The sequence below is a fragment of the Pseudophryne corroboree genome, chromosome 2 (genome assembly GCF_028390025.1).
Source record: "Pseudophryne corroboree isolate aPseCor3 chromosome 2, aPseCor3.hap2, whole genome shotgun sequence".
In the NCBI taxonomy this organism is placed as follows: domain Eukaryota; kingdom Metazoa; phylum Chordata; class Amphibia; order Anura; family Myobatrachidae; genus Pseudophryne; species Pseudophryne corroboree.
This window is the reverse complement of record NC_086445.1, coordinates 793,022,191-793,045,712: the sequence shown is the minus strand read 5'-3', so window position 1 is coordinate 793,045,712 and position 23,522 is coordinate 793,022,191. Positions and strand designations below refer to the sequence as shown.

The 23,522-nt window shown below is 46.9% G+C and overlaps 1 protein-coding gene across 3 annotated transcripts in view; it reads right to left on the bottom strand.

Moving 5' to 3' along the window:
* Positions 1–23,522, bottom strand: part of LOC135048735 (uncharacterized) — a 1,076,079-nt gene that overhangs the window by 209,022 nt on the left and 843,535 nt on the right. For all 3 annotated transcript variants that reach the window (XM_063955577.1, XM_063955578.1, XM_063955576.1), the window contains one exon: positions 59–106. In XM_063955577.1, the coding sequence (XP_063811647.1) occupies positions 59–106 (48 nt within the window). The remainder of the gene's footprint in view (positions 1–58; positions 107–23,522) is intronic.

The window sequence follows — 23,522 nt, the reverse complement described above, 5'->3', positions numbered from 1 at the left end:
AACACATGAAAAAAACAGACGTGTCATCAAATAAATGTAAAAAAAGAAATATAAATACCTTGCTTCGTTCCCTTCCGGGATCATAAGTTCCAGACCATGTGATGACCTACAAACAAAAATGCAATATGTTTAGCATAACTGAACAGAACACATTTTACACACAGTAACTTGCATACTTAGTGATGTCAAGAAAGTCTTTTGTAAAAGAAAAAAGATTTCATTCAACTGGTATAGCACCAAGATCACTGGATTTTTAGGATTAAAAGTCAACTACTACTGCCTTTACATACTGTATGTTGTATTTTATAGGACCAACAAACTCCAAAATATAAATGTTCACATAACTGTATACTCTAAGTCATTAAGGCAAATAGCTATTCTACTGCAGTTTAGGTAAAAAGTGCAGAATAACCTCCCTGTGTTTTTTCCATACAACAGTGTCTGCTACTGTAATGTACATTTACTGCTGGGTAAAATGGTACATACAATGGGGGTCATTCCGAGTTGTTCGCTCGTTGCCGATTTTCGCAACGGAGCGATTAAGGCAAAAATGAGCATGCGCATGGTACGCAGTGCACATGCGCTAAGTATTTTAGCACAAAACTTAGATTTACTCACGTCCGAACGAAGAATTTTCATCGCTGAAGTGATCGGAGTGTTATTGACAGGAAGTGGGTGTTTCTGGACGGAAACTGACCGTTTTCTGGGAGTGTGCAGAAAAACGCGGGAGTGTCTGGAGAAACGGGGGAGTGGCTGGCCGAACGCAGGGCGTGTTTGTGATGTCAAACCAGGATCGAAAGGGGCTGAGCTGATCGCAGTGTAGGAGTAAGTCTCGAGCTACTCAGAAACTGCTAAGAAATTTCTATTCGGAATTCTGCGAATCTTTCGTTCGCAATTCTGCTAAGCTAAGATACACTGCCAGAGGGTGGCGGCTTAGCGTGTGCAATGCTGCTAAAATCTGCTAGCGAGCGAACTCGGAATGACCCCCAATGTTTTCCAACTATAGTCTTCAGGGAGCCTAACAGTGCATGTTTTACAGATCTCCTCAGTATCACAACAATTGAAATAGTTAGCAGTATTTATTAAAATGTGTGAGCCAGTAATGGGTATACTATTAATTAAAATGTGTCAGCAGGTAATGGATATACTATTTATTAAAATGTGTCAGCCAGTAATGGATATACCTAGGAGATCTGTATAACATGCACTGTTAAAAGTCTGTGAGGACTGGAATCGGGAAACACTGTGGTAAGCCATTGTTTTTGGCATCATGTATGGCAGAATAACAATCAAAATCAGCTTTATTGGTTAGGTATACTTGCGTATACTAGGGATTTTTCTTTGGTTTGCTATACAACAGCCAAGTAGGTAACAGATAAGCAGGTGCAGGGCCATCTTTTCGTATGGGCTCAATGGGCTCTTACCCAAGGGCCCCAGGATTAAAAGGGCCCTAGGCTGATAGCTGAGGGTCCCCTCTTTCCAGGGGTACTAGATTTTTGAAAATCGGCCCTGGGGAACCGGAGATATCCGACTTCAAAGCAGTGGTCCACATCCAAGCCTGTTAATTGTTCTTCCCAGCCAGATATTTCGGGTTCTGTCTGACTTAGAGTTTTTCTGAGGGTATACTCCAAAATCTGGAACTCTCTACTTTCAGTGGACACTGGCAGCCTGTCTCTACTATGACCAGAACCAGAGATATCAGCCTTCAAGCAGCTGGTCCCTGCTCCAGCTCCACACGCTTAATATGCAGTTTTATATTCTTGTTGGTGGATTGCTCTGGCTCCTGAAGTCTGATCCCCAAGTCCCCAGTACCTCGTGAAAGGTGGGACGCTCTGGTTTTTTTTTATCCCATTAAAGCTAAGAAATCTATTTCCAGGAACTGGAGATATCTACAGTAAAGCAAGCTGCCCTGACCCCCAGAAAATGATGAATATTAAGTCCACTCCACTATCCACCCCTCCCCTGTGTATTAAACACCCCCTACCACCCTGGAAGTCATGTACCAGGGCCCCTTCATTCAGCACAATGTCCCCTTCTACAGTTTAGTGTTCTCCTTCTCGTCCCATTTGTGCAGTAAAGAAGTAATTAGCAGAAATTATTTCTCCAGGTCCTACATGCTGAGCAAAATATAGCACTCCCCTACCCCTCGCGGGACATCAAAGCTGTCGCTGATAGCACCCCCACCCCTACCGCTGATGGGTGGGTAGGGGCCCAAGTGCATTGCTGTGCCTAGGGGCCTACACTGCTGTTAAGATGGCTCTGAGCAGGTGGGGGGCAAGTAAAGTCATACAGATAGGTATACCATAGGGATACAAGTGAGTTACATGTACGTCTAGTCAGTCAATGTTCAGGAGATCAGCAGGCGGACCGCTTGGGGAAAGAAACTTTTGAGGCTTCTGGTGGACTCAGCAGGGATGGACCTGTATCGCCTGCCTGCAGGAAGCAAGTTAAACATGCTGTGGCCGGGGTGTAGCTGGTCCTTTACTACAGTATCTTCGTTGCCCGCTTTTTAGCTCCGGAGAAGTACAGGTCCTGGACTGAGGGAAGGTCGGCCCCGATTATCTTCTCTGTGGTACTGACCACCTTTTTGAGCCTGCATCTGTCCCTCGCGCTGGTGGAGCCGTACCATACCAGTATCGAGGAGCACAGTACCGATTCCACAGTCTTGGAGTAGAAGAGGAGCAGGAGCTTCTGTAGGATGTTGAACTTCTGTAGTTGGATCCCCATTTAAGGTCCCAGGAGATTGTGGTCCCTAGGAACTTGACGGAGTCCACTAGTGATACCACACTGTCAGCAATCGTTAGCCGAGGTGCACTAGCTGACTTCTTCCTGAAGTCCACTATCATCTCGACAGTTTTGAGGGGGTTGAGATCAAGGTTGTTGTGGCTGCACCACTGGGCCAACCGGTCTACTTCCCATCTATAGGCCGATTCGTCCCCGTCCCTGATGAGACCGATGACGGTGGTGTCCTCAGCGAATTTGATGATCTTTACTGATTGCGCCTCTGAGGTTCAGTCATTTGTGTACAGGGAGACGAGCAGGGGTGAGAGGACACAGCCCTGAGGGGCCCCTGTACTAGTGGCCCAAGCTTGAGAGGTGATATCAATGTGTTTTATTGTTCTGGTTAGTCAGAAAGCAGAAAATTTCTTAGTGGTACTGTGTGCGCACACCAAAGGCGCACGTATCAAAAAATAAGCATGGCCAATGAAAATGGGGGTGTGATACACATATGCCCCCACAGTGCCAGATATGCTCCCACAGTGCCAGATACACAAATGCTCCCACAATGCCAGATACACATATGTCCCCACAGTGCCAGATACACATATGCCCCACAGTGCCAGATACACGAATGCCCCCACAGTGCCAGATACACAAATGCCCCACAGTGCCAGATACACAAATGCCCCACAGTGCCAGATACACATATGCCACCACAGTGCATACCCCCCTTCCCCCCAGTGCTGCTCACCGCTGCTGCTGCTGCTGCTGCTGTTGTTGCTGTTGTGTGAGGGGAGGAGAGCACAGCGCACGCCTCTCCTTCTCCCTCAATGCTCAGTCCTACTCCGGTCTCCGGCGGCTGCGTGTATCTCAAATGAGGCACCGGTTCGTTAGCCAATCAGAGCTTGCGGACTGGTAGCCAATCAGGAGCCACGGACCGTCATTTGAGTTTCACGCCGCCGCTGCCGGAGACCGGACTGAGCACTGAGGGGCAGGAGAGGTGCGCGCTGGGCTCTCCTTCCCTCACACAGCGGCTGCAAGCATGGCGGTCGGGCCGGCGGTGCTGTATACCAGCAGCCAATTTCTTACTGGTACGCAGTACTGCCCTGTACCGCCATACTTGCAGCACTGGTTGGGTTATTCAAAAATGTGGATATAAGCCAATTTTACAAGAGCACTTTGTGGCACCTCCATTGAGAATGCTCAGCCGTCAGTGTTTTCTGGAGTAAATGTATACATGTATTAAATGTATACAATGTATTTAATATATACATGTATAACATTTATATATGTATTAAATGTATACATGTATTAACCAATACGGGCATTTCCCCTTCTGTTCTTACACCAGCAATGTGTTCTCTTGGCGATATGGAGGATGACGTTTTGGATAGATACCGTAGACAAAATACCATTAATCTATGTACTCTAGTAGCTCATGTCTCTGGTTAATGAGACGGTTAAACATGAGCAATACCTCTATGTAGCACTCAACACTGAATATAAGTTTGAACGTATTTGGAATAGGTAGCAAACACCAAGGTATGCCCTTCCACATAGTCAGGTTTAATCCGATGTGGACCACTTATTTTCTAGGCAGGAAGCCACTGTGCCCCTTTGTCCTATGTGCGGGTGAGGCTCGTTACCTGGGTGCTGGTAGAGATTCCGAACCCCAATTCCATCATAATGACATATTATGTGTTTCTCTGCGTGCGACTTATGTAGTTTGATATGTTTACTGTTATTTTTATTTTCTTGCTTACATTACTTTGTAGTTGTTTATGATTATTTAATTGACCTTATGTGACCTTATGTGACTATAGCTGATATTGCTGAATTCATTTTTGCTTAATTATTTGGACTATTATCAGTCTGATGTGTTTTATGATATGTTTCTCGCTATGGTCATGTAAGTTATCTGCTACCTGCAATGCGAATGTGGTTACTTTATGTTATGCTCTTTTATTTATTGTGTATGTTATTGCAAAAAAACAATAAAAATCTACTCAATAAAAAAAAAAATCAGTGGATAGAACTTTGAAGGCAAAACATGATTATTTTGTTAATATTGCTTTTGTGTTACAGACTAATGTATTCGTTAGACACTAATGATTGCATATGCACAGAACTGTTTTTATGTTACAATAGCATGCTTTGTTATGTTTTGCCATCACATTTTTTTTTACAAAATACAAAACCAGTTTTGATACTCAAAGATAAATATTGTGCACCCAGTTACTATTATTATTTATCGGCGGGATGTAATGAAGTCCGAGATCGCCGGATGTTCGGGATGCTTGCCGACATTTAAGAAAAATGTCCAAGATTGGCCGGTATCCCGCACCTCCGGCGATCTTGGACTCCATTACATCCTGCCGAATGTGTTACCTGTCCCAATACATTCTCAGGGAGAATTACTATCATCATCATCATTGTTTATTTGTAAGGTATCACAGAGGCCCTAATGATGCCCCAAATGGCATCAGACTGTCAATCAATGACAGTCTGATGCCGTCCCTGCGCACTGTGTCGCAGGACTCATTTGTGCATGCGCAGATCGTGTCCTGAGCAAAGTACCGAACATCGGTACTTTGTGTATCAGGAAGCAGCTCCAACAACATCTGTAGTGACAATCATCTCACAGATATTGCATAGTAATATAATAAACCTAGTAACAGATTCCATGGCGCATGATAGCTCATAAAAAGATAGTCTTGCTGTAACAATTGCAGTTAGTATGGATACAGGTATGAATTCCACGCACATAAGTCTCTGTATCTGTAAGACATGGTATCAGGGTCGTACAGGGTGCAGTAATTCAGAGATGTATGAAAGATGGTTTATGAATCTGCACACGCCCAGGGTCTGTACTGCACATGTGCAGATCTGTGTCTGAGACGACGGTTGGAGTGCTCCCTAAGCTGCAGCAGTCATTAAGGGTCAGGGAGGGAGCAGCGACAGGCAGAAAATGGGGGCGTGTCAGCCCTGTTTTCTGGGCATGCAGAGGCCAGTGGCCCTGGCAGCATGAAAACATTGGCCATCCTGAGTAACCTCAGGTTACTCAAATTACCGATGGTCACATAGATGATCAGATGCTGCATCTTCAGACACAGCAGCAGATCAGAGAAGCCAGAAGAATGCATCCAGAGAGTAACGAGAAAAAGTGGGTAAAAATATCACACCAGTGGATGTAGAGGATGGAGGACACTGAGGAAATGTATATGAGGGGTAGGCTAGGAAACATGAAACGGTGAATTTGAGAGACAATTTGAAGGCTTTAGGTTGGTGGGAGAGTATAGTAGGGTGAGGCATAGAGTTCAATAGGAGAGTAGCAAAGGGGGAAAAGTCTTGGAGATGGGAATGGGAGGAGGTTATAAGAGGGGAATTTAATGTTTTTGTTGGTTTTATGTGCGGTTTATAAACTACAGGATTTATTAAAGGCAAAATTCTACATAAAACCACATTTTTTTTAAAACATCACCCCCAATTTGATATAACATGTATACAAATCATGCCATGTATTTTAACAGAGGTTTGTCAGGGTTTAGTATGAAATAGCTACAATCAAAATCCCGACGGTCAAAATCCCGACAACAATTGACAGACAGGCAAAATACCGAAAAGGGCAAAATACCGACATTTAAAATGTTGGCAGGTGAAAAAGTCGACACGGTTTTTAAAAAAAATTTTGGTGTGTATGTCAACATGGACACCGTGTAAGTGTATCGCGTGCGCTTGCCATGCTTCGGGCACATTGTGATTTTTCACCTCCAGGTCCACTGGGATAAAGTAAAGTAAGTGGGAGCCGCCGCTGGTCTTGATCAGTCCAATGTTGAATATAGTGGAGAACAAGTTAATGTCTAGTGTAATCTACAATAATTACCAGCATGCATCAACAGTCATCGACTGTCTTGAATACTCACATTTGTAGATATTTTCAAATTTGTTGGCACCCTTCCATGAAAAAAAAACATGTTTTTCACTGAAATAACTTGTGACAAAATGAATTTGGCATCCAGCATTGTTTATTCCATATTTAATAGAAATTAGACTTTGCATTAGATTTTTGAATAAACAGAATATTTTAAATAATGAAACATAAGAAATGGACAAAAATTATTGAACATAACACTAAGGGGTCTATTTACTAAGCCTTGGATGGAGATAAAGTTGCTGGAGATAAAAGGGGTCATTCCAACCCGCTTGCACGCAGCGGTTCTTCGCTGCGGTGCGAACGGGTCGGAAATGCGCATGCGCGGCGGTCGCCGGGCAATGATGCCGCCAACGACAAATGTGATCGCAACGGCGATCGCAAGAAGATGGACAGGCGGGAGGCGTTCCGGGGCGGATACTCACTGTTTCCAGCCGTTTTCGGGGAGAAACGCAGGCGTGTCCAGGAGAACGGAGGGCAGATGTCTGACGTCACAGCCGGGACCTTCATAGCTGGATCCGTCGCACTGGGTAAGTAGCTGCAGGGCTGGTCTTGTTTTGAGTGAAACTTTTTTAGCATAGCAGGGCTGCACATGCGATCGCAGCCCTGCTATGCTAAAATACACTCCCCCATAGGCGGAGATTAGTTGATCGCACCAGCAGCAAAAAGTTGCTGGCTGCGATCAACTCGGAATGACCCTCAAAGTACCAGCCAATCGGCTCCTATCTGCTATGCCACAGGCTGTGCTTGAAAAATGACAGTTAGGAGCAGATTGGCTGGTACTTTATCTCCAGCGACTTTATCTCCATCGAAGGCTTAGTAAATAGACCCCTATATGATTAACCAAATATTTTGTTGCACAATATTTAAAGGCAATCAATGCAATCAAGTGATTTCTGTAGCTCTCAATCTGTCAACAGGTAGTTTCGCCCACTTTTCCTGAGCAAACTGCTTCAGCTCTCTCAGGCATGATGGGTGCCTTCTCCAGACGGCATGTTTCAATTCTTTCCCCAGATGTTCGATAGGATTCAGACCAGGGCCTATAGAAGGCCACTTCAAAACAGTTAAATGTTCAGACAGAGCAGAGCTTTCTGACACTGGACAGTATCTTTAACTCCAAATACCTTGATAGTCTTAATGTTTCATTGTGCCCTGCACAGATTCAAGGCAGCCCGTGCCAGATGCAGCAGCAAGCAGCCCCAAAAGATAACCAAGGCACCTCCATGTTTTGCAGTAGGTATGGTGTCTTTTTATTTTACTTTTTTTTTTGTGTGGACATAGAGCATTTTTTTTAAGTGGAGTACTCCTGGGTCTTCTTCCATGGAACCCACTGTCACATGAAAAGTGTCAGATGGTGCGGTCAGACACTGGCATACCCTGACCTTTGAATTTCGGCTTGTATCTCTTTGGAAGTTTTCCTTAGATATTTTTTCTTTACCATTCTCACTACCCTTCTGTTTTATCTGAGGCCAGTTTTCCTCTGGTGGCCGCATCCAGAGAGGTTGGCCACAGTCCCATGGACATTACATTTATTAATAAGATTTGCAACTGTAGTCACAGCAATGTCAAGCTGCTTGGACATGGTCTTATAGACTTTACCTTTAATGTGGTATCTAGAATTTTATTTCTGATCTCCTCAGACAACAGCTCTCTCCTTTGCTTTCCATGGGTCTTCAACTCATGGCCCTCCAGCTGTTGTGGAACTGCACATCCCAGCATGCTGGGATGTCCAGTTCCACAGCAGCTCAAGGGCCGCAGGCAGGGCCGCCATCAGGGGGGGGCTGCGGGGTCTGTTGTCCCGGGCTCTGACAAAGAGGGGGCGCTGCAGCCAGGTGTGGAAAAGACAGCCTTGGCATTTCTGAGACAGACGCGAGCCACAGGTCTGTTAAATGCAGCCGCATTAGATTGGACATGTAGGCTATCAATCACTGGTGCCGTTCAGCGATTGGCCGAAGGATTACCGAAGCAGTAGCACAGCCTATACAGAGATGTGGGGAGCTTCGGTGTAGGCTGTGAGTGAACATGATAGGGTGAAACGAGTCTTTGACAGCATCATTTCCGGGACTCACGGTGTGCACATGAGACCCGGCCTGCAGCAGGTACATCCACGCCCGGCTGACCACCATCAGCGGAGATACCTTCTAATAGGTACACCTCTTTTTAAGCGCTCTCTCAACAGGGATATGCTCCTTTTCCTTCCTACAATTTGTAACGATACCAAGTGCTGATCCTGACAAAGCACTATATTCTCTATTTTCTATTTTATAAGCTTCACCTTTCATGGGGTAATGAATGTATAAATTCCGCTTCTGTTGGGTTGGCTCACCTTGCAATTTACTATATTAACAGTGATTCATCCTATGTGTTTTTGAAGCTTGTTTGTGTAGAGGTGTAATACTGTAATGTACATAGGGGGTAAATCAGATCTGATTGCAGCAGCAAATTTGTTAGCTAATGAGCAAAACCATGTGCACTGCAGGTGGGGCAGAAAATAGGATTTTAATTATCTACCGGTAAATCATTTTGATGTTGATGTGAAATGCAGACACCACTTTAGAAAGAAATTGCTGACAAGATCTGAGTTCAGCTCTGTCCTCATGGAAAATTAAATAGGGACTTTTGTGAGACAAAGCACCCAGCTCCGACACACATCTTGCTGAAGCCAAGGTCAACAGTGTGACGGTCTTCCACGTAAGATATTTTACGTCCACCTCCAGTAAAGGCTCAAACCAGTCCGATTGGAGGAACTGCAGCACCACATTGAAATCCCAAGGTGCCGTGGGAGGCACAAAGGGAGGTTAGATGTGCAAAACACCTTTCAAGAATATCTAGACCTCAGGGAGAGAAGCCAATTGTTTCTGAAAGAAAATGGACAAGGACGAAATCTGGACTTTTATGGAGCCCAGACGCAGGCCCACATCCACGCCTGCCTGCAGAAAAAGCCGGAAACGTTCCAGATGAAATTCCACCGCAGAGTAATTTCTGCTCTCACACCAAGAGACGTGTTTCTTCCAAATACGATGGTAATTCTTAGACGTTACGCCCTTCCTGGCTTGGATCATAGGCCCTCATTCCGAGTTGTTCGCTCGCAAGCTGCTTTTAGCAGCATTGACACGCTAAGCCGCCGCCTACTGGGAGTGAATCTTAGCTTAGCAGAATTGCGAACGAAAGATTCGCAATATTGCGAAAAGATTTCTCTGTGCAGTTTCTGAGTAGCTCGAGACTTACTCTTCCAGTGCGATCAGTTCAGTGCTTGTCGTCCCTGGTTTGACGTCACAAACACACCCAGCGTTCGCCCAGACACTCCCCCGTTTCTCCAGCCACTCCCGCATTTTTCCCAGAAACGGCAGCGTTTTTTCACACACTCTCATAAAACGGTCAGTTTCCGCCCAGAAACACCTACTTCCTGTCAATCACACTCCAATCACCAGAACGAAGAAAAAACCTCGTAATGCCGTGAGTGAAATGCCAAACTTCTTAGCAAATTTACTTGGCGCAGTCGCAGTGCGAACATTGCGCATGCGCAATTAGCGGAAAATCGCTGCGATGCAAAGAAAATTACCGAGCGAACAACTCGGAATGAGGGCCATAGTTGGGATAACCTTGTTAGGGATCCCTCTCGTGGCTAGAATCAGCGGTTCAACTTCCATGCCGTCAAACATAGCCGCAGTAAGTCCTGATAGATGAACAGGCCCTGTTGCAGAAGATCCTCGCGACGAGGTAGAGGACACGGATCTTCGAGGAGCATCTCCAGAAGGTCCGCGTGCCAGGCCCTTCTTGGCCAGTCCGGAGCAATGAGTATTTCTTGAACCTTTTCCCTTTTTATTCGTTTTAGAATTCTTGGGATCAGAGGAAGTGGAGGAAACACGTATACCATCTGATAACCCATGGAGTTGTCAGGGCGTCTATCGCCACCACCTGCGGTCTCTCGACCTGGAACAATACCGCCTGAGCTTCTTGTTGAGACAAGAGGCCATCATGTTGATCTGTGGGTATCCACATCAACTTGTCAAGCACCTGAACACTTCCGGGTGAAGGCCCCACTCCCCCGGGTGCAGGTCGTGTCTGCTGAGGAAGTCTGCTTCCCAGTTGACTACTCCCGGAATGAAGACTGATGACAACGCCACAGCGTTTCTTTGTGCCCAGAGTAGAATTCTTGACACCTCTGACATTGCTGCTCTGCTTTTCGTTCCGCCCTGTCGGTTTATGTACGTTACTGCCGTCACATTGTCCAACTGGACCTGAATTGCCCGATCTTGAAGAAAATGTGAGGCCTGCAGAAGGGCATTGTATATGGCCCTGAATTCCAGAATGTTGATTGAAAGTATGACTTCCTGACTTTACCATCTTCCCTGAAACTGCACCCCTTGAGTGACTGCTCCCCAACCTCTGAGGCTTGCGTCTGTGGTTAACAGAATCCAGTTCTGAATTCCGAACCTGCATCCTGCGATGAGATGAGAAGACTGTAGCCACCACAGAAGGGAGATCCTGGCCTTTGGCGACAGACGGATCCTTTGGTACATGTGAAGATGCGAACCGGACCATTTGTCCAACAGATCGAGCAGGAAGGGTCTTGAATTAAACCTTCCATACTGAAGTGCCTCGTAAGAGGCCACCATTTTCCCCAGAAGGCGAATGCACAGATGTACCGACACCCGGGTTGGCTTCAGGACATCCAGAACCATCGACTGGATTACCAATGCCTTTTCCAACGGAAGGAACACCTTTTGTGACTCCATGTCCAGTATCATTCCCAAGAATGGGAGCCTCCATGTTGGCTCTATGTGAGATTTTGGAAGGTTCAGAACCCACCCATGACCCTCGAGGAGTTTGGTTGAGAGAGCAACGCTGTCCAGCAACCTTTCCCTGACCGGCGCTTTTATCAGGAGATCGTCCAGGTACGGAATTATGTTCACTCTCTGCTTGCAGAGTAGAAACATAATCTCTGCCATCACCTTGGTGAACACCCTCGGTGCCGTGGAGAGACCAAATGGCAGGGCCTGGAACTGGTAGTGACAGTCCTGCAGTGCAAACCTGAGATAAGCCTGATGAGGCTGCCAGATCGGAATATGAAGGTACGCATCCTTGATATCCAGAGACACTAGGAATTCCCCTCCTCCAGACCTGAGATGACCACTCTCAGAGACTCCATCTTGAATTTGTACACTTGTAAGTACGGGTTCAAAGACTTGAGGTTCAGAATTGGTCTTCCGAACAGTCCGGCTTCGGTACTACGCACAAGTTGGAATAGTACCCCTTGTTTAGTAGATGAGGTGGAACTGGAACAATGACCTGAGTCTGTACCAGGTTTTGGATGGCATGCTGTAAAGTTATACTTGCCTCTTGTGAAACTGGCAAGCCTGATTTGAAGAATCTGTGAGGTGAGAGCGTTTGGTACTCCAGTCTGTAGCCCTGGGAAATAAGATCTATGACCCAGGGATCCTGGCACGAATTTGACCAGATCTGACTGAAGAATTGTAGTTGGGCTCCCACCTGACAGCCTTCCAGGCATTGCGGTCTACTGTCATGCTGAAGTCTTTGAGGAAGTCGAGCCTGAGCTCTGTTCCTGAGCACCTGCTGTTGCTGGTTTGCGTGGTTTACCCCTTGCGCTGCTGGAGGACGTAGAAGACCCTCTGGATTTGCCCTTGAACTTGGCTGTCCGAAAGGACTGTAACTTAGAAGCTGAAGAAGTCTTCTTGGTAGGGGGGCTGCGGAAGGAAGATACGTAGATTTACCCACAGTAGCTTTGGAGATCCATTTGTCTAATTCATCTCCAAACAAGGCCTCTCCTGTGAATGGTAGGCCTTCCACGCCTTTTCTGGAGTCCGCATCAGCAGTCTACTGGCGTAGCCACAAGCCCATGCATGTCGACACTGCCATAGCGGTGGTGCGTGCGTTAAGCACGCCTATTTCCTTTATGGCTTCCACCATAAAGTTCACAGAGTCCTGTATATGCTGCAGGAGTAAGACAACATTCCCCCTAGGTAAGGAATCTAACCCCTCAATTAGGTTACCTGACCATTTAGCAATGGCTTTAGTGATCCACGCACATGCAATAGTGGGTCTTTGGGCCACCCCAGCAGCTGTGTACAATGATTTGAGTGTAGTCTCAATTTTACTATCAGCCGCGTCATTCAGGGAGGCTGCACCAGGAACAGGCAATACAATTTTAAGTGACAGCCTAGAGAATGATGCATCCACTATCGGTGGATTTTCCCATTTTTTCTTATCCTCCAGAAGAAAAGGAAAAGATGAGAGTAACCTTTTAGGGATCTGAAACGTCTTATCAGGATTAACCCATGGTTCTTAAAACAGGGTATTCAATTCTTTTGACACAGGAAAAGTAAATGAGGACTTCTTTTTTACAATAAAATAAGATTCCTCACACTCCTCTGACACCTTATCAGGAATATGCAGAACATCTCTGAGTGCCTCTGTAAGAGCCTCTATTCCCGGTGACAGAGCTGTATCCCCCCACCCCTCTGAGTCCTATCCCCCTCCTCCATGTCTGACCTGTCAGCGTCAGAGTCAGAGTCAGACTGCAGGATATGGGCCAGAGATCGCTTTTGCAGACAAATGGGAGGGGATTGAGACGCTGTTTTGGGGATTGAGTCTCTGTTCATAAACTCATCCACAGTTTGTTTTAAGTATTGCGTTTCTTTCTCATTGCGGGACAATTTTGTAGAAAGAGTTGAGATCATTCCCTTAAGAGAATTAACCCATTCCGGTTCAGCCCCGCTAGTCTGTGAACCATGAGTACCCAGTAGTGAGCCCTCAGGTGAAGAGAAACACTCTGCGGTACAAGAAACACACTCTTTGCCTGGCATAATGTAAATGTGACAGCACACACACACAGGAAAGGTTAAGCACAATTAACCCACAAAGAGCCCTTCAGGGAGACACAGAGTTGTTTGGAGCCAGCCCCCACCGCGCCCTTATTGCTAATGTCAAGCTTAGCCGGGTCGCAGACTAAGTACCCTGATAGGGAACTTAGTACACTAATAGTCGCTCCCACCCTACTATGACCCCCTGGTACCGCTCAGGTAATTTGGAGAAATACTGGAGGAGCTGCGCGTCCCTGTCCTGTCAGCGTCTGTGTGCCCTGCAGAGTGAAAATGGCGCTGGTGAGCTGTTGGATCCGCTCATAGTGAAGCCCCGCCCCTTCAATAGCGCGCGGTCTTCCTGCTTTTTTTTTTACTGGCTGAGGAATCTGGTGCTTAAAATGGAGAAAACTGTTTTAAGGCTGTTGTGCCAGTATGGGTACTGCGTACAGTGTACGGGGACGCAGTTGTGTACTGTGTCCAGAGACGCATTCTGCCCCGTGTAGAAGCCGTGCGTCTCCGTACCCTCATGCCGCCATAATGGCCGGCGCCCCGCTAGCCGGGACGCCGGCTCGGTACTCACCACTCTTCATTCTTCTGGCTGTTAGGGGTGGTGGCGTGCTGCGCTCGCCGTGGTGGGGCTTGCGAATAGTTCCCTCAAGAGCTCAGTGTCCTGTCAGCGGGGAACGAGACCATTAACCCTTCAAGAGGTTGGGCCGTTTTCCCCCCTCTATAAGTCCCACGAAGCAGGCAGGTTGGTGCCAACCAGCCCTGCCTGAAAATAACAAACATTTAAAATAAATGCAGAAAACTCTTCAGGAGCTTACATAAGCGTGACTGGCTCCTCCGGGCACATTTTCTAAACTGAGTCTGGTAGGAGGGGCATAGAGGGAGGAGCGAGCCCACACTATCAAATTCTTAAAGTACCCATGGCTCCTAGTGGACCCGTCTATACCCCATGGTACTAAATGGACCCCAGTATCCTCTAGGACGTAAGAGAAAAACCATGTGCATAGAGAGTTAGATTTGGGTGGGTTATTTTGTTTCTGTGCAGGGTAAATACTGGCTGCTTTATTTTTACACTGCATTTTAGATTTCAGTTTGAACACACCCCACCCAAATTGAACTCTCTCTACACATGTTATGGGGCTCATTCTGACCCGTTCGCACGCAGCGGTTGTTTGCTGCGGTGCGAATGGGTCAGAACTGCGCATGCGCGGCATGCGCATTACTCATACGTGCTGTTGCCCGGCGACAGACGTCGCCAGGAAATGGACGCCTAGCGTGATGAAAAGACGCAGCGCTGGACGGAAAGAAGATTGACAGCGGAGAAGCGGTCCGGGGCTCATACTCACCGCTGGAGGCCGTTTTCGGAGAGTGGTAAGAAGAACGCAGGCGTGTCCAGGCGAACAGAGGGCGGATGTCTGACGTCAGGACCGGGACCTTCATCAGATCCGTCGCACTGGGTAAGTAGCTGCAGGGCTAGTCTTGTTTTGCAGGAAACTTTTTAAGCATAGCAGGGCTGCACAAGCGATCACAGCCCTGCTATACTAAAATACACTCTCCCATAGGTGTGTACTAGTTGATCACAGCAGCAGCAAAAAGTTGCTGGCTGCGATCAACTCGGAATGACCCCCTATATCTGCCCCACTGCCGTGCACATGGTTTTGCTCATTAGCTAACAAATTTGCTGCTGCGATCAGATCTGAATTAGGGGGCCAATTCAGTAAGGTTAGCAAATTCTGCTAATCAGCAGAATTTGCTAACCATTAGCACACATGCCGGGGGCCACCCAGCATGCTGACTGGCGCCTCCCCCCCTGTTACAAGCAGAATTTAAGAACAGCACGCAATTTCTGCTTGTTAGCAGAAATTAAGGATGACTCCTGCCAGCGCAGCTTAGCTGTAGCCGCAGGAGTCCCGGCGCCATTTTTGCTGTCGCACCGGCTGTGTGTGACGTCACGCAGCCACTGCGGCCGCACCCCTGACACGCCCCCTGTTCGCACGTACCAGCCCACCATTTGGCACGCCCCCGCAATGCTCCGTTTCCACCCAGAAAACAGAGCGTTGCCGCTTTCTCCCCCCCGCGCGACCGCCTCTGCCTGATTGACAGGCAGAGGCGATCGTATTTTCTGCGCCCCCCCCCACAGAAAATGCGGGCGCATGCGCAGTAGGGCCTGCTGCACATGCGCCCGCGGCCCCTCAGCAAAAATTCTGTACGAATCACTACTTGCGATTCATACTGAATTTGCCCCTAGGCCCATAGATCAGAAAATGCCAGATTACTGTATTATACAATAGGTGAAAAAGAACACCATCACCTCTGCCCTTTATTGCTGTATGGTGATTTGTGGTCTTGTCTGTGTGTTCTGTATTTCTGCTACTAATTTGACTTCATTATGCCTCCACAAAGAGGTTTTTTTTGGGGTGGGGGGGGTTGCATTTTTCTGCTCCTCTGCTGAAACCCCCCTGTTCTGAACAGATTCTTGAGTAGTTAACTCGGGGAGCACCACCAACAGACACAACTACTGGGGAATATATACAGTACCTCTCCCCTTACAACCTATCAAATTGTTGGTTACTTAGAGATGGAGCCGCGCTTATCTAAGACGGCTCCATAGCAGACGTGTACTCCCAGAGTGACTAGGCGATCCGTCCGCCTAGTCACGCCAGTAGTGCACAGAGATGGTCTCCCATTCTATGAATGGGGTGCGTCTCCGTCACGGGGGTGCGCGCACGCCCAGATGCAGACGCTGTAGTTGCTAGGCTAGCGTGGCTCCATCTGTACATGCTCACATAGTTGTCATCTTTGTGTCTGGTGCAAAATCCTACCCTTTTCTTTGTTACATGTTATAATAGCCCCCACCTCCACAGGCCAAACTTTGGCAATTAAAAAAAATTGGTTTATGGACCAATTGATGCCTCAACCCCACTGTAGCTCCACCCACATTATCCACAGTACCGCCCACCATTTGGGAGGGAGGGCCCTGCCCACTGTGTCAGTCCTGGGCCCCACAATTTCTGATTGCAGCCCTGGCCGCAGGTTGAAGACCAATGCTGTAGACGATGACACCAAACAGCGGAGTGACTACTTTTCTCCATTTAATAGGCTGAATGACTGATTAGAAAATTCAACAAAATGTGTGATGCTAATTCAAGAAAGCAATTTGTTTGAAATATCGCTATAATCCAATTGTAAATGATATTTTCTAAGGGCTACCAACAAATGTGTCTAGGCCATTTTAGAGTATCTTTGCAGAATAAGCAATAATGTATCTGTTTTCACAGTTTCTTAGCTTTTATTCTTTGTCATGCAGGTATACATGAGCTGTTAGAGTACTGTACCACATCTGGGGTGTAGTATGTTATGCCGGGATCCCGGCACCCAGCATACCGGCGCTGGGATCACGACAACCAGCATGCCAGCAGCTGGCTCGCCATGCTGCGTGCACGGTGGCGCTATTTATTCTCCCTCCAGGGGGTCGTGGACGCCTAAGAGGGATAATAGTTGTCGGTATGCCGGGTTTTTGGATTCCGGCACCGGTATACTGAATACCACAAGAAAGTAAATCTTTTCCTTAGTTCTTACAATTTTACGCATCTTACGGTCAAAATATGCAGGACACCAGTCCCACTACTGCTGATCTTGTCCTGCAGTGTATGCTAAAGGGCCATATTCACGGCCCAATTTGGGGAGAGATGTGTGCTGTGCTGAGCGTGCGGGGGGAGATGGGGGTGGGGGTGCTCATTTCACCCAGGTGAAATGAGTGAGCTGCTAGATTGAGCCTGCATGCAGGCCAAACTATCACCATCGATAGCGCTATCGCTGTAGGGGGTACACACGGAGAGATCATGCTTAAAATCTAAGCAATCTAGTCAGATTGCTTAGATTTTAAGCAGCGATCGCTCCGTGAGTTCCCCCCTTTAGACTTGCAATTCAACAACTGGTGTCACATATGCAACACCAACACCGTGATTGGAAATCCAGATTTATTATAAAGAGTGAGTTTATGCAAAAGGACTGCTGTCGCGAAGCAAAAAATATGCAACCAGTAATAATATGGTAATAAAACAGTGCCACAACTTATGATGAGACTATCAATATCAAGTACTCATTTGTATACATCTACAGACATCACAAATCTCTTTAATTTCTTCAGTAACAATTAGAAACATATACATTAGAATTAGATACAAAAGAATATTGGCATTGTGATACATTTTATATACTATTTCTTTACACAAGGATGCAACAATGTCCATTTAGCAATCATTTAAACATAAAGAACTCCCTGGAATACAAATCCCAACATGTGATTCCTACAAGTACGGCAGTTACATCTAATTGATAAATACAACCCTGTAAAATGACTGACATGAGCAGAATGTATATAGATGTAGGGAGACATATAATCAATTATCACATGAAAGGGCCACTATGCTGTAAATAGATTATATCGTTAGCTGACACATGCTACAAAAGATAACACGCAGCTGGGGACAGAGAGCACATAATTATTGTAATGTAGATGATAGGTATCAGCCAGGGATATATAACTTTTCTGTAGTCACACTAAATATAGTGATGTAAACATAGTGCCTGTTGTTACTAGTGGTCACAGAGTGGCTGCTGTTACTAGTGGTCACAGAGTGGCTGCTGTTACTAGTGGTCACAGAGTGGCTGCTGTTACAAGTGGTCACAGAGTGGCTGCTGTTACTAGTGGTCACAGAGTGGCTGTTGTTACTAGTGGTCACAGAGTGGCTGCTGTTACAAGTTGTCAGAGTGACTGTTGCTACTAGTGGTCACAGAGGGACTGTTGCTACTAGTGGTCACAGAGTGGCTGCTGTTACTAGTGGTCACAGAGGGACTGTTGCTACTAGTGGTCACAGAGGGACTGTTGCTACTAGTGGTCACAGAGTGACTGTTGCTACTAGTGGTCACAGAGTGACTGTTGCTACTAGTGGTCACAGAGTGACTGTTGCTACTAGTGGTCACAGAGTGACTGTTGCTACTAGTGGTCACAGGGGGACTGTTGCTACTAGTGGTCACAGAGTGACTGTTGCTACTAGTGGTCACAGAGGGACTGTTGCTACTAGTGGTCACAGAGTGGCTGCTGTTACAAGTGGTCACAGAGTGACTGTTGCTATTAGTGGTCACAGAGGGACTGTTGCTACTAGTGGTCACAGAGGGACTGTTGCTACTAGTGGTCACAGAGTGGCTGCTGTTACAAGTGGTCACAGAGGGCCTGATTCAGAGGTGGACGCAGTGCTGATGATTGTGCAGTTGAGTGATTATTTGCTACTGTGCATGCACAAAAACTCCAGAAACCCCTGTCTACCACTGAGTGTATGCAGAGACTGGTGTTGAGTTGCTTTCAATGGAGCACACAACCCCTGAAGTGCCTGTGTCATGGAAGTGTTATCGAGTATCACAGGCGTATTAGTGGCAGCATTCCCAAATGCAAAAACACAGCCACACAGGCAATGTTTAGACAAATTTAAGCAGAAAATACTGAACAGCCCATAATCTGTCACAAGTGTTGATGGTGCACCAATGGTGAGTGATCAGAATCACCAACACAGTTGCAATGTCTACGGACACTAAAAATTGATGTCTCAGCGCTTGTACTCTCCATCTCATACCAGTGCATCAGGGGAAGTCTAACATTAGCATTTGACTATTATCGCATTTTGCATTCCAACAGCATTTGCAGTAGTGATAGTGGGCACAGAGTGACTGCTGTTACCAGTGATCACAGAGTGACTGCTGTTACCAGTGATCACAGAGTGACTGCTGTTACCAGTGATCACAGAGTGACTGCTGTTACCAGTGATCATAGAGTGACTGCTGTTACCAGTGATCACAGAGTGACTGCTGTTACCAGTGATCACAGAGTGACTGCTGTTACCAGTGATCACAGAGTGACTGCTGTTACCAGTGATCACAGAGTGACTGCTGTTACTAGTGATCACAGAGTGACTGCTGTTACCAGTGGTCACAGAATGACTGCTGTTACTAGTGATCACAGAATGACTGCTGTTACCAGTGGTCAAAGAATGACTGCTGTTACCGGTGATCACAGAATGACTGCTGTTACCGGTGATCACAGAGCGACTGCTGTTACCAGTGGTCACAGAATGACTGCTGTTACCAGTGATCACAGAGTGACTGCTGTTACCAGTGGTCACAGAATGACTGCTGTTACCAGTGGTCACAGAATGACTGCTGTTACCAGTGATCACAGAGTGACTGCTGTTACCAGTGGTCACAGAATGACTGCTGTTACCAGTGGTCACAGAATGACTGCTGTTACCAGTGATCACAGAGTGACTGCTGTTACCAGTGGTCACAGAATGACTGCTGTTACCAGTGGTCACAGAATGACTGCTGTTACCAGTGATCACAGAATGACTGCTGTTACTAGTGATCACAGAGTGACTGCTGTTACCAGTGGTCACAGAATGACTGCTGTTACCAGTGATCACAGAATGACTGCTGTTACCAGTGGTCAAAGAATGACTGCTGTTACCAGTGATCACAGAATGACTGCTGTTACCGGTGATCACAGAGCGACTGCTGTTACTGGTGGTCACAGAATGACTGCTGTTACTGGTGATCACAGAGCGACTGCTGTTACCAGTGGTCACAGAATGACTGCTGTTACCAGTGGTCACAGAATGACTGCTGTTACCAGTGATCACAGAGTGACTGCTGTTACCAGTGGTCACAGAGTGACTGCTGTTACCAGTGGTCACAGAATGACTGCTGTTACCAGTGATCACAGAGTGACTGCTGTTACCAGTGATCACAGAGTGACTGCTGTTACCAGTGGTCACAGAATGACTGCTGTTACCGGTGATCACAGAATGACTGCTGTTACCAGTGGTCACAGAATGACTGCTGTTACCGGTGATCACAGAATGACTGCTGTTAACAGCGGTCAAAGAATGACTGCTGTTACCAGTGATCACAGAATGACTGCTGTTACCGGTGATCACAGAATGACTGCTATTACCAGTGATCACAGAGTGACTGCTGCTACAAGTGATCACAGAGTGACTGCTGTTACCAGTGATCACAGAGTGACTGCTGTTACCAGTGATCACAGAATGACTGCTGTTACCAGTGATCACAGAGTGACTGTTGCTAATAGCGGTTACAGAGTGACTGCTGTTACTAACGGCCAGAGAGTGACTGCTGTTACTAGCGGTCACAGAGTGACTGCTGTTACTAGCGGTCACAGAGTGACTGCTGTTACTAGCGGTCACAGAGTGACTGTTGTTACTAGTGATCACAGAATGAGGTTTGTGTTGCACAGCAAATTAATCAGCACAGTCTCCTGGTGCATTCTGGTCACATCTTGAGACTAAGAAGCATTTTTGGCAAAAAAAAGAGAGGGGCTGTTTGCAGCAATCACGTATGAGGTCACATCTGTATATAAAAGTAATCTAAGTTTAGAGTCCTAGCAAACACTTTTTAGAATACTGTATATGGGGGGTAATTCTGAGTTGATCGCAGCAGGAACTTTGTTAGCAATTGGGCAAAACCATGTTCACTGCAGGGGAGGCAGATATAACATGTGCAGAGAGAGTTAGATTTGGGTGTGGTGAGTTCAATCTGCAATCTAAATTGCAGTGTAAAAATAAAGCAGCCAGTATTCTAGTGATGAGCGAGGTTCGGTTTTACTCGGTTTTACTCGGTTTTACTCGGTTCTCAAAACGGCATCTTATTGGCTATCCAAAACACGTGACATCCGTGAGCCAATAAGTTGCCGTTTTGAGAACCGAGTAAAAACGAGTAAAACCGAGTAAAACCGAATCCGCTCATCACTAGTATTTACCCTGCACAGAAACAAAATAACCCACCCAAATCTAACTCTCTCTGCAAATGTTATATCTGCCCCCCTGCAGTGCACATCGTTTTGCCCAATTGCTAAAAAATGTCCTGCTGCGATCAACTTGGAATTACCCCCATGGGGTGGACTTTCTCTATTCTGCTCACATAGGTGTAAGCAAAAATATACGGGCAGATTTGCAGAAATTCCAGAACAGCTTGCACCTCGCAGGCTATTACATATTGCCCCAAGTGTAGGAATTTAATCTTGCACTAACATTTTTGTTCCAAAATACAACTAATTAAATTAATTTTCCATGAAAGAAAAACTAAGAACAGCTGTTATCAGTTTCCTTTACGTGACTTTACTGGTTATACTTGTGTTGTGGTTTAGTTTTTGTGTTGTGGTTTAGGTAATTTGTGGCTTGGTTTGTCATACATAACACACAAATTACTTCCATGTGATTGCCTACCAAGCATATTACATGCAAGTAGGAACAATATAATGCTGTTATTACAGTAACAGTTAATACAAGATGTCTGCTCAGACAGTAGATAGATTTATTTATTAAAGGCAAAAAAGCTGGCAAAACCTTGGAATCGTAAATCTGTTTTCATGGAGAGTCACTGTGTATTTTATCTTCTGTAGAAGCATTGTCTGCGTTCTAGTTCCTGCTTAATGGGCCTGATTCAGATGTGGATGGATTATCTATCGCTGCTGCTTACATGGAAGCAGCAGCGATTGCACTAATGGTAATGCAGCAAGAGGCATCACACCTCCTTCTGCATTACTGATCCCAGCTGCATCCAAGGACACAGTATAGCATACCTCCCAACTTTGTATTTGCTACCGGAAAGGGGCGTGGCCTATGGAAAAGGGGGGGTGGCTTCGCGGTAGGACCCGCGATTGTGAGCCACGCCCCATTTTTGTCACTGAGGGGGCATGCCCAGCGCTCTGTGAGCCGCTGGCATGCCCCCTCTCCTTCTGACTCCAGTGAATAGACGCTGTGTGCATGCGCACAGCGTTTATTCACCGCTGCTATGCTAAGCAGGGCAGCGCGTGCATGAGCCTCCCAACTGGCCCCCCAACGCGGGACACTGCGGCCCGCGGGTGGGACAGCGGGACAGTCCCAAAAAAACGGGACTGTCCCGTGAAAATCGGGACAGTTGGGAGGTATGGTATAGGATCATCTCCAACACCTTCAGCCGGCTGCGTAACCCAGGGGATCGAGCAAACCGGCCGCCACAAGACCTACCAGGAGGCCAAGAAAGTGCCATCCCCTAATGGTGATCCTGGCCTCGTCCCTATCCTGCAACAGCGACAACAAACCTCCGTTTGGAGAAAAGTAGGCCATCGACACTCCCTCCCCACCCCCAAATTGCATCAGACTGTCAATCACAGGGGATATTGTACTATCAGATGGCCCCCCAGGCAGTGCACACTGACATCACTAGCTCTCCCTCTTGTGCAGCAGCAGAATCAGGCAGCCAGAGTGCGAGCAGAACAATAAGCAGTGCAGGCAGAGACACAGGTGTATCAGGTTTCATGAGCTACTGACGGAGCTTCCTGAGCAGTGGAGATATAGGAGGAGGGAGAGAGCTGCAAGTGATCCAGGAGTCCCAGCTTCTCCTCCTCCCTGTCTGGATGTCTGGGTCCTTTGTAACCTGTTTTCTAATGAGAGCATAAGGGCTATTACACACGCTCCGGGCAGCGCCGGCCGTCAAAATACCGGACGACTTTTTGCCATAGCCGTGCTGCTGAGACACATGCAGAGCAATGTGTCAATTCACACGGCACGGCCCCGACACGGCTGCTGGGTTGCAGCCGGAAATATCCACTGAAAGGTCCGGGGCCTTGCCGTCCTTACAGGCAGTGAGTTAAGGGTGTGAATGGGCGCTTTCACACACAATGGTTTTTTTGTGCCGTGCTGCTGCTGCGGTGCATGCGCACAGCCTTAAACACGGCACAAAGCCGTTGTGTGTGTAAGGCACTGACGGATAGCAAAAAGCCGGACAAAATTTGTCCGGTTTTTGCCATCCGGTGAAAACTGGGTAGTGTGAAACAGCCCTTAGGGCAGTGGTTCCCAAACTGTGTGCCGTGGCACCCTGGGGTGCCTCAGAGCACTTGCAGGGGTGCCTTGGACTGGTGGTCCAGGACCAATTCCAATTATTTATTGTCAGTGTAATAGGTAAAAGCAGTGCTGGTGGTTGACAAT